Source organism: Clarias gariepinus, chromosome 10, assembly GCF_024256425.1.
Source record: "Clarias gariepinus isolate MV-2021 ecotype Netherlands chromosome 10, CGAR_prim_01v2, whole genome shotgun sequence".
Classification (NCBI taxonomy): Eukaryota; Metazoa; Chordata; class Actinopteri; order Siluriformes; family Clariidae; genus Clarias; species Clarias gariepinus.
Genome location: NC_071109.1, coordinates 4,131,160 through 4,142,083, shown reverse-complemented (window position 1 = coordinate 4,142,083; position 10,924 = coordinate 4,131,160). Strand labels below are relative to the sequence as shown.

Here is a 10,924-nt window from a genome sequence, read left to right as displayed (position 1 = left end):
GTGGTTTAGAATTGATATAAGAAACTATGGTGGGTAAATATACAAGCGCATGGCCATCAGGAATATCCCTCTATGCTGTCTCCCCTTACTGGAACTAAGAGACTCATACTGGTTCCAGCATGACAGTGCCCCTATGCACAATGCCAGCTCCATGAAGACAAGGTGTGTCAAGGTTTCAGTAAAAGAACTCGAGTATAGTACCCTAAACAGTTGTAACAGCGCCAGCATCTCTGGCCTCCTTATCAAACATCAGTGCCTGACCTTACTAATGCATTGTGTCAGAATCCAGGGTAGTTGTGATTTATTTGCAAGTGCTTTTATACACACAATCCAAAGACTTTGCTTCATATTCAGATTGTGAAGCATGAACAAAGAGTCAGATGAAACCCCAAGTAACCAGAAATCAGGAACAATAGCAAGAGGTCATGCATGGAATAACAGCTTTGCATACTGTATGTCCAAGTACTGAAAGGGAAGTTCTAGCGAGCGCTTAAAAAGAACATATAATTAGGAAGAGGTTGTCTTTTGGTGGCCAACTTTTCTGTACTTTTAGGTTTGTGATATTTTTTATAGGTATGGCTGAAACAAACACAAAACAAATACAGTTAGAGTAGGTGGGGGTATTGTGGTGTGTTAGGGCAAGAGATGAAGAGATATAGAAAAGAAGAGTGAAAGAAGAAAAATGCACTTACAGTACAATATGTTTTTACTAAACTAATTCTTTATTAAAGATGACAGCCAACAAACAAACAGATAAAACAAACAAACAAGCAAAAAAAAAAAACTAACTTATACAATACATTACTATGTGATTGCAGTTTACCCACATAGGCCTCATGATGTAGTGGATAAGTTAGCAGATAGTTTAGGGTTTCTCTAGGTTTGGTCTGTGGTTAAAGGGAGGTGCTGTGGCTTGAAGTCATGTCAAGACAAGTTCATAGGAAACTCTACTTCTACTTTTGTTTCTGTAATATGAACTGTCATACCATCAGATGTACAATATAAGACAATGCATTTTGTCCTGTACCTATATAGAACAAGGTGAAAAAAGCGTGACAAATTTCGAAGAAGAAATGCTGCTCAATGTAATACACTGTGATGAAGCAGAGTAACTGTTACCTTCGTGTAGTTTATTACTCGTCTAGAACAGCAGATCCGATAGGTTATTTATTTATTTACTTATTTATTTATTTTGTATCACAGCATTTTTTTTTACATAAACAAACATAATATTAGCCCAGCTCTCTTATTAAGGTCGCAAGAACAGATATTACAACTTGATAAATGGCACCTTAAGGTGTTTACTGACATAAAGATAACTTAAGATTGATCTCTGAGCTCTGCATCGATTGGGCAGTTGGAGAAAAAAAACTGACACACTTCTGGTCAAGAGGATTATAAGAAGCTCCGCCCGCAAGCTTCTAATCAGGTTCAGCCCGGGTACTTGAGCTACTTCTGGATCTCAACCCGATATGCAGAAGAGTGAGAGATTTTATGATGTATTTTACCTGCACATAAACAGATATGTTGGGCAACAGAGGAGTATTAAATAAGAGGGTCAAATACAAGTCAAGCCAGTCTTATAATTGTGCAGAATAAAAGAACAGTTATCAAAGTAGATCTATTTCTTCTACATAATCTTTTGACACACAAAATGTTTCACTAGTGCTTGGATACCATCAAGGTAGAAAGTTTCCCAGTACGTTCTTCACGTCTTAGTACCAGTATCGGTGATGTGACAATAACTCCACAAGTTGGCAACCAGTTATCTGTCAATTTTAGATCCTCCTTGACCGGGATCCTCATTGACAGATGTACAGCTTGTTGTATGTACAGTAAATGTTTTATTGTTGCTAAGAGTCTCATTACTGTACTGTGGTTGAAGTCTTCTGTAAATATTAATTACTTTTACTCCTTCATTCACTAGAAATTTCATCACAAGTCCCGGTTTGACTTGAACGCCCTATGTGTTACACTGTTTCTCAGCACAGCATCTGATTAGGGCTTCAGGCTGGTAAAACAGAATTGGAAAGTAATCAAATAGGGGAAATAATAATAATTTTAAAAAATAATAAACAAATAATAATAAACAAAAGAGCAAAAGTTGCACTATATGAGTTTTCACAGCCCTTGTTAACTGTTGCTGCTCTTTAGCAGACAGAGAATGCATGCACAGATCTGCAGAGTTAAAGCTGAGCACGGTGTGGAACTTTCACTGTGGTTTCTGCTTGTCGTACCTTCCTGTTTACCCGAGCAAAGCGCTTTATACTGCAGAGCAGACCAATACAATTAATAGGAATAAAGTAAGCAAATGTTATCCCTCCCACACACACACATGCAAACACATTTTTAGCATATTGGCCTTTTTTAAGCAAGTTAAATTTGCTGTGAGCATCATCACGATAAATGAGAGATGAGTATCTGACTCTATAAGTAACATTTTATCTGGCAGCTTACAAAATAACAGAACATGTGGTTGTGTGTTTAGACCAGATTAAAATGCAGCATGAAATCTGGTGATTTAGAGCAGAGGAGTTAATGCTATGATATTACATAACTATATAATTACTGAAGATGTTTCTAATTTTTTATCATGTCAAAAACAAAAAAATAGTGGCCTGAGTCAAACAAAAATAGCCTCACATCCTGTGGAAAGTTTGAGAGGCGAGAAACTGATGATGTTCGTGAGAAAAGCGACTCGGGCGGTCAGAGCGGCCTGCAGAGATGAAACACTCAGAGCTGCAAACAGAGATAAAACAAAAACAACCACATGCACGCACCCACGAGTATGCATGGGCATGCACACACACACTCATGCACGGTATGCACACCTATTGTAACACATATAACGAATAATTTGCTAAAGATTGCAGGAAAACCAAATGTTAAGTATTCTGTGTCCAGTGCAGTGCAATTTATAATGCATTTAGGTAAAGTTATATCATTTAATTCAGGTGCATTTTTGAGAAATGCTATATCCAAATATGAAACCCAGTCAAATTCACTTTAATTATCCTGTTCTGTATTTTGATCATTATGATTTATTAAAGCTCGTTTTTAATAAAAAATAAATAAATAAATAAATAAATAAAGTTTTGAAACGTGCAGCCTGTGTTGTAGCTGATGATAAATCGGTTTGAGTCTAACATCAAAGAGTTGCATGAATGAGGGGTGAAGAGGGAGAGAGAGAGAGAGAGAGAGAGAGAGAGAGAGAGAGAGAGAGAGAGAGTCTGTGATTGGTCATTGTTATACCGTGGTGAAGGAGGAGCTGCATTACAGCCTGCATAACACTCCACCTACACTGACACAGACATACTGCATTTGCTCATAACCACAATTCATACTTTAAACAACATTTACAAAAGTATAAATTAATCTAAGTTGCAACGAAGTTATTTCACAAGCTATTTTAACTTCTCTATTTAACTCTGTACATAATGTAGATTATATTAATACATTTAAACATTTGAAGACTGACTTTAAAACAAATAATTATATAGCTGTTAAATTGTTCTATAATCTAAAATGCATACTAAACATTTTTAGCAATTTATGCTATGTAGTTACAAGAACTGGATGTGCATAAGCAGAGGCGCTGCTTGTCAACAGGCAAAGCAGGCAACTGCTTGGAGCCCCAAACCTGTAGGGGGCTACCTAGGGCTGACAAATGTGACTTTTATTTATAATATAATGGTGCTGAATGCAGGTTGGAGAGGCCACCCCAATGGCCGCAGAATCACCTTTGTGAATAACTTTACATTACACCCATTTGTGATTCTTTCCTGTTGTCAAAAAGTTTGAAGTACAATTCTCTAAAATGTCTTTGTAAAGTGAAACAGTGAAACTTAGAGATCAAAGCCTACACCAAAATGAAAATGCCTTTGTTCACAAAGTAGCTGTATAGAAATGCAATTTCAAACACTGATTTATCCATAATGAGCAAGCCATTAATGACCGATTCTTTTTTTTTTTTTTTCATGGGTCATTTACATCTGCTCTGAAAGTTATTGGCACAGGGTTTTACACCGGATGCTCTTCCTGACACGACACACCTCCAGGCTTGGGACCTTCACTGAATATACTGTACATCTAAGCAGTTGGTGGTTACGGCCCTTGTTAAAAATTTAGGATGTTGGGCTTTGAACCCAAGACCGTCTAATCAGTTGTCTTAAAACCTAACCAATTGGCTACCAGTGACCTTAAGCCAGAGGTAACAGTGGCAGGGCAAATCCAGATAGTATTAATGTAAATAAATATTTTCTATATCTGTTATCTGGTCGAAATATCAAATTTTAGTTAACATTAAATTAAGTTTTTTGACTGGATTACCAAATGTTCTCTAAAGGAGCACTGAGTTAAAAACTGTTAATTTCAGTCCTTAAACTATCAGAAGCTGTTACAGCATTTGATGAGATCTATTAGGGTTGTTACAGAAGAACCACCAAACAACTTTAGGATGAATTGAAAAACCTACTGCACTACAGGCCTCTTTATGCAGCACTATTACCTGATGTCTTTTTTTTTTCAAGACTGTAGAACAGAAGCAGAGCACTGGTGGCCCAGTGGTAGGTTTGCCAACCAATGCCCAAACTCCAGCTACTGGATTCCCTGTCTGGATAAAATAGGAGGGTCGTGTCAGGAAGGGCATCTGCCATAAAACCTGTGCCAAGTTCTTATGTGAATGTGGCGACCCCTTGATAGGAGCAGCCGAAAGTTTAACAGCAACGACGGCAGTTCAAGAGCAGGAGCGTGCCTAGCATGATGGCTGTTGTAGGATCCGGGTGATGGCAGATTCTTTTGGGAAATTTGGGGAAATTCCTTCTACAAAAGTGCTTTACCTTAGTGATGCATCATTGGATGAACTGTTGTCTAGTTGTATGGCCCAATTATAGTTAGGCTTCAGTACACTTAAATATATTCTACCTTGGCATCCTCATGTAGAATCTGCTGATATAATTTTAAATTCCCAGGACATCATTAACATTAAGCTTGTCTTGGATAGTGCCAAACTATAATATTACCTCCAAACCATAATACTAACTCCCTTATGCTTTAACACTGGAAAGTACATATTTGAATTTTACTTATCGTAGAATAAAAGCTGTGCAAACTTGCTTGGACCTATATAACAAATAATTCCCAATCATAAAAAAATAATAATAATAAACTTTGATTGACCACATTTTTTTACTAGCCACAGTAAGACCTGATTACTGCCAGACATGTTGAATCAAGAAATCACTTAAATAGAATCGATTGAAATACATCATGTATGTATTTTCACGTTTATGAGATGATGGGTTTTGTTTGCTTTGTTGCTGTACAATGCTATGATATCATGCTGTGATTTATTTTTTATGTTTTTGTAAATATGTATTTGAATTATGCACTTTCTATTGTCACTGTAGATTTATTACTGGTGCTGCCAGCGCTGAAGAACCAAGCTTCCACCAATGACCCAGAAACAAGTGTAAGTGATCAACTGGAAAAAGGAGGGGGGTCTTTTGTATTTACAAAAACACCTCTGCACACACCTACACAACTTTATAAACAGCAACAGCAAGTTAACATGAGGGTTAGAGAAAAGCAAAAGCCTTATTTTACCTGGCACAGGTTTTAAAATGATATAGTAAAAATAATGCCACTAACCCCCCCCCCCATTTGTTTGTTTAATAATTTAATGTAATTTAATTTAATAAACATTTAATAATTTAAAATAATTTACAAGCTTACATTATTGTTAGTTATAATACATTCCTATTCCTATTACAATTACAATATTTATTTTATAGAGCATGAATTAAACAGTAGGTCAATAACTTGACCTCTTCTTTATTTGTTAAATTATACAGTCTACCAAATTAATATTTTAGAAACAGAATGCTCTTGTTGCTGCTGTGAACAGTTTTCAAATTGATTATTATCAAAAACAATAAAATGAAAAATATTTTTCAATATCAAATATGTTAAAAATAAAATATCATCCATACCAGGACCTTAATATACAGTACATCTCCAAAATAAAATATTTGACCTTTAATCATTATATTAATCTCCAGAGTCACTTGTTTTAATAAAATATAATTAAAAAATATTATTGTGTAGAGACAAAACCAAAGTATCAAACAAATTTGTATTCACAAAGTTTAATAAAAATGTATCATATTTAATAAGATTAACAGGTTATTAGCTGCATTGAATGTATGAATAATCGTCACAAGTTATAAAAAAAAAAAAAAAAAAGGTTAATTATTAATTGTACAATTATCTGGCAATGAAAATGGAGTGTCATTGATTTTGTTTAATTTATTGAAATTTAAATTCTTATCTGAAGAAAATTTCAGAAAGATGAAAGGAGGGACCAAAGCCAGATATCTACTGCTACGAACGAAGTCTAGATTGTATATGGAACATAGCATGTGATGTCATGTATAAAGCTTTGAAACAACAGGAGATGTGCTCAGTTTGACCATCAGACAGATTAGCAAGAGGAGACATGCTCCACTGTACAAAGACCTGAGACTGATGATGCTGATGATGATGATGATGTGGATTGTCATGGTGCTTTTTTATAAAGTTGGTAAGTGTCCACATTTTTAACTTTTATGAAAGGCACTTAATAACACTATATGTGTATTATACAGTAAGTAGAATACAGTTTGTTTTCTAACTCCGAACAGCAGATTCTACACAGATGGATGATATCAGTCAGCCAAACCCAGTGATCACTGCTGATGTTGGTGATAATGTGACTCTGCACTGCTTTAGACTGCATGAGGATAATTCTGGAGTCATTGTCTGGTACAAGCAAAAAACAGGACGTGAGCCTCGTGTAATGGTCACAGTCCATGAACAACCCAATTATGGAGATGAGTTCAAATCACCAAGATTCAGCATTGAGAGAGGAAAACAGAGCTGCCATTTAAAAATAGCTAATGTGCAACCATCAGACGAAGCCACGTATTACTGTGGATTTAGACAATTTTTAACAACATTTGGAAATGGTACACTTTTATCAGTGAAAGGTAAGATTTTAACTGCACACTGTTCAATTGATTTGTAAATAGTTATTTGTTCTTAAGCATAATGGCCTAAACCTGAGGTTGCCTGAGATGTTATAAACTAGTATTTTAGTTAAATAACTTAAATCTTATTATTTTTTAGCTGCTATCTTATATTCGTCATCTAAAAAAATGTTTTTATCAATATTAATTAATTTAAAGACTTAACCCATAACTGTTCATAATGTTTGTATAATTAACTTAAAATTAGGGCTTTAATCTGAGAATTAAATTGTTATCTGTCTCTAAGTATTTACACCACATTTACTTCAATAAGTTATAGGTGTGAGATTTCCAGACAGTTAAATGTTGCATGAAATAAATAAAAAAACATTGTAGTAGATGCATTTTCACAATAATTTCATTCATATGAAAAAATGGTATATGACAGGATAGGTGTGTGTTTGATCACTGTAATAATAATAACAATAATAATAATAAAGCTATATAAACATATTAGTGTTAGTTTACTAGAGTCCCACTATCTCACTGTGTATTATTTTTGACAGCATCTGTTTTTTAGACCATATTTGTTATAAAAAAAAAAAATCTTACACTCTATATTTCACTGACCAGGTGATGAAGATATAAGAGTTTCAGTGTTCCAGAGCGGTGTGACGAATTCGGTTCCTGCAGGAGCGTCAGTGACTCTGCAGTGCTCGGTTCTCTCTGAGAGCAGAGCAGCAGAACTCCAAGTGCTCTGGTTCAGAGCTGCTCCACCACAATCCCATTCTCAAATCATTTACACTCATCACAACAGCAGCCATCAGTGTGAGAGCGGCTCTTCTACACACACCTGTGTGTACAACTTCTCCAAGAACATCCTCAGCCTCAATGATACTGGGACTTACTACTGCGCTGTGGCCGCGTGTGGGAAGATCATTTTTGGGAACGGGACACAAGTACAACTGGGTAAAAAGTATAATTATTTTGTGATATGCCAGAAAGCAAAGTAGTTATTCATTCATCTTCTCTTTCTGTTGACTTGTATTGAGTTGACTATTTTCAAATGAAACCTTTTTTAACCTTATTTTCATTTTTGTAAACTATAAGCTTTTTAGGAATATAATACTAAACTCGTATTAAATATTAATATATCTATTGTGACAGAGAGATCAGTGGATGCTGTATTGATCGGCCTCACTGTAGCTGTAGGAGTTTGTGTGGTTGTGATCTTTGCTTTGATCTTTGTCATAACCTGTGAAGGAAGAAACAGATGTAAGACTGCATTTGACTATTATTACATAAGATATTTTAAGATTATATTATTTACATTATATACAATTAGTCACCATTTTATTAATTACAGTATTATATTGTTATATACAACAAATTAGCAAATAGTTCTAGTTTAGTAAATATACAAATTTAGATACAAACTTAAACAGTTTGCCTTTAAAATGTGTTTCCACTCAAATCATATTCTAAATATGAAATATTTATTACTTTTATACTCCAGCACTTTTCTAACAATTACATTGTAACTAAATAAAAACAAAATTTTCTTACTTTTTCTTAGTTTATTACAAAACTAAAACATCTAAAACATCCATAAAACAAGTTATTTTCTGCTATGTACCATTTATGAGTTGTTAAATTTTCTTCTTTACAGTTGGATTAAAAACAGATCCTGTAACAGGCACAATTCGCAATTCGGTAAATATTCAAGATATGTGAATACCTGATTCCATAAACAGACAAACAATAATTTTAGCATTTATTTGGTAATCATTGAGACTGATAATTTCCCATTAATCCCTACAGGACTGTGACAACGTGGAGCTGAGTTACGCTGCCTTACGTTTCAATGAGCGCAGATCCAAAACACCAAGAGTAAAGAAACACCAAGCTCATGATATTATATATTCTGATGTGCAATATAATTCTGTAACTTAGATTTTATCTTTGTGATATAAGGTCATTAGTTTTTTTATCAGGTTTTTTTTTGTATTGTAGATAGATTGTTGTTAATAAAGATTCATGCTGAATTTAAGATAAATGATCTAGAAGTCTCAAAATCACTAACACTAGAGCTCTCAAAAAGTGATATAAAGAGATAAAGAATTTTTTTTAGGGGTGTGAAAATATGAAAAGGTAAAAATAAATAAAGTTTTTTTATATAAAGGAATGAAATAAAACATATACAAAATGGCATGCCTCAATTTTTTTTTTCAACATAAGCATCACATTGTTAGGAATAATTAAACTAGACTAAATCTAAGCATATAGGATATAATTACTGTAAATATAATTAAGAAAACATGTATGTAACGAAATGTGGACGCAGATGTGAAAAAAATTATCTCTCTTTTTGGTCCTCTGTACATTAATTAAAAGAAAACAGCAAAAAATTGGGGCACAAGTTATTAATTTTGGGTTCTCTGAAATCAAAATAGGGTCCAAATATGCATATAGTACATCTGGAAAGTATTCACATTGATTCACTTTTCTGTCACCTGTCTACTGTATATAAGGTCTCACCTCCGAGACAGTAGGACTCAGAGAAGTAGGCACAGATCTGGGGGAGGGTACAGAAAAATGTCTGGCCACTCTACCATACAGCCTTGATTGGTAGCGTGCTGCAGAGATGGTTGTTCTTTTGGAAGGTTCTTCTCTCAGACCATCAGGTTTTTGGTCACCTTCCTGACTATGGCTCTTCTTCCCCAGTTTGCTCACTTTGGTCAGGCGGCGAGCTCTAGGAAGAATCCGGGTGGTTCCTAACTTTTTCCATTTACAGATGATGCAGGCCACTGTGCTCATCGGAATGTTTAATGCTGCATACATTTTTGCTGTAACCTTCCCCAGATTTGAGCCTCGATACAATTCTATCTCTGAGGTCTACAGACAATTTCTTGGATTCCATGGCTTGGTTTGTGCTCTGACAGACACTGTTAACTGTAGGACCTAAGACATAATTTGTGTGTGGCTTTCTAAATCATATCCAATTAATTGGATTTATGACAGGTGGACTCCAATCAAGTTGTAGAAACATCTCAAAGATGATTAGTTTAAAGAGGATGTACCTGAGCTCAATTTTTATATATATAAACAAAATTTATGCATGTTGAATTACAGGGTACTGTTTGTAGAATTTTGAGAAAAATTATAAATTTTGGAATGAGGCTGTAACATAACACAATGTGAAAAATGTGAAGCGCTGTGAATACTTTCCAGATGCACTTAAAAAAAGATTATTAATTCAGAGGTGCTAAAAGCCTCTAAATGTCTTTTAATTTGCAAGCCCAAGGCCTTGCAAGATGTTTTTTACAGCTTATGTGAACATACAGTAAAAAGGTTTGTTCGACATCACTCATTAGATTGACACAGGACAATAGGGAGGTTTAAGGAGCTCAGTGCAGAATTGAGAAAGAGGATGGCAGATTTACAAGTCAGGAATAATAGACCTACCAAGAATGATAGATCTTTCCAGAAGTTACTGGTGTGCCAACATTCTTAATTTTTTGGGAAGTCACACATGAGCAGGGCCTGGGTGAGTTGCCATAACTGATAGAATCAGGCTCAGTACCCCAATATGAAACTCAAGCACAGTTGGGCTATAGTGTGAGGCAACAATGTAAATCATAAGAGTAAACCCAAATCTAAAAGGCAAGAAAGAAACAAAAGCAGTATAACAGAATCTTGATTTAAGATGCTGTGGCAGGACCACAGTCCTTAAAATCGAAAGCATTTTTAGGCTTTTTTTCCCTTTATGTTTTAATAATAATAATTTAATAATATTTGGATCAGGACTGTGCGATATAGAGTGACTTTTTTGTTTCAGCACAACCTGGGCAATATGATGCGTAGAGTTTGCAACTATGCAAGCCAACATATTTTTGCCACATCATTCTCATATTCTGGTA

The 10,924-nt window shown here is 34.8% G+C and overlaps 1 protein-coding gene across 1 annotated transcript; it reads left to right on the top strand.

Annotated features, from left to right (window-relative positions):
• Nucleotides 1-6,443: 6,443 nt before the first annotated feature.
• On the top strand, nt 6,444-8,017 carry LOC128531791 (immunoglobulin kappa light chain-like). Its single transcript, XM_053505939.1, has 3 exons — nt 6,444-6,580; nt 6,681-7,025; nt 7,638-8,017. The coding sequence occupies exons 1-3, from the start codon at nt 6,526-6,528 to the stop codon at nt 8,015-8,017; spliced, it is 780 nt and encodes a 259-aa protein (XP_053361914.1). The 5' UTR covers nt 6,444-6,525.
• Nucleotides 8,018-10,924: the final 2,907 nt, after the last annotated feature.

Coding starts and splice junctions, on each gene's coding strand:
- LOC128531791 (XM_053505939.1), top strand. CDS start 6,526: ATGATGCTGATGATGATGATGATGTGGATTGTCATGGTGCTTTTTTAT. Junction 6,581..6,680: donor GGTGCTTTTTTATAAAGTTG/GTAAGTGTCCAC, acceptor AACTCCGAACAG/CAGATTCTACACAGATGGAT. Junction 7,026..7,637: donor TACACTTTTATCAGTGAAAG/GTAAGATTTTAA, acceptor TTCACTGACCAG/GTGATGAAGATATAAGAGTT.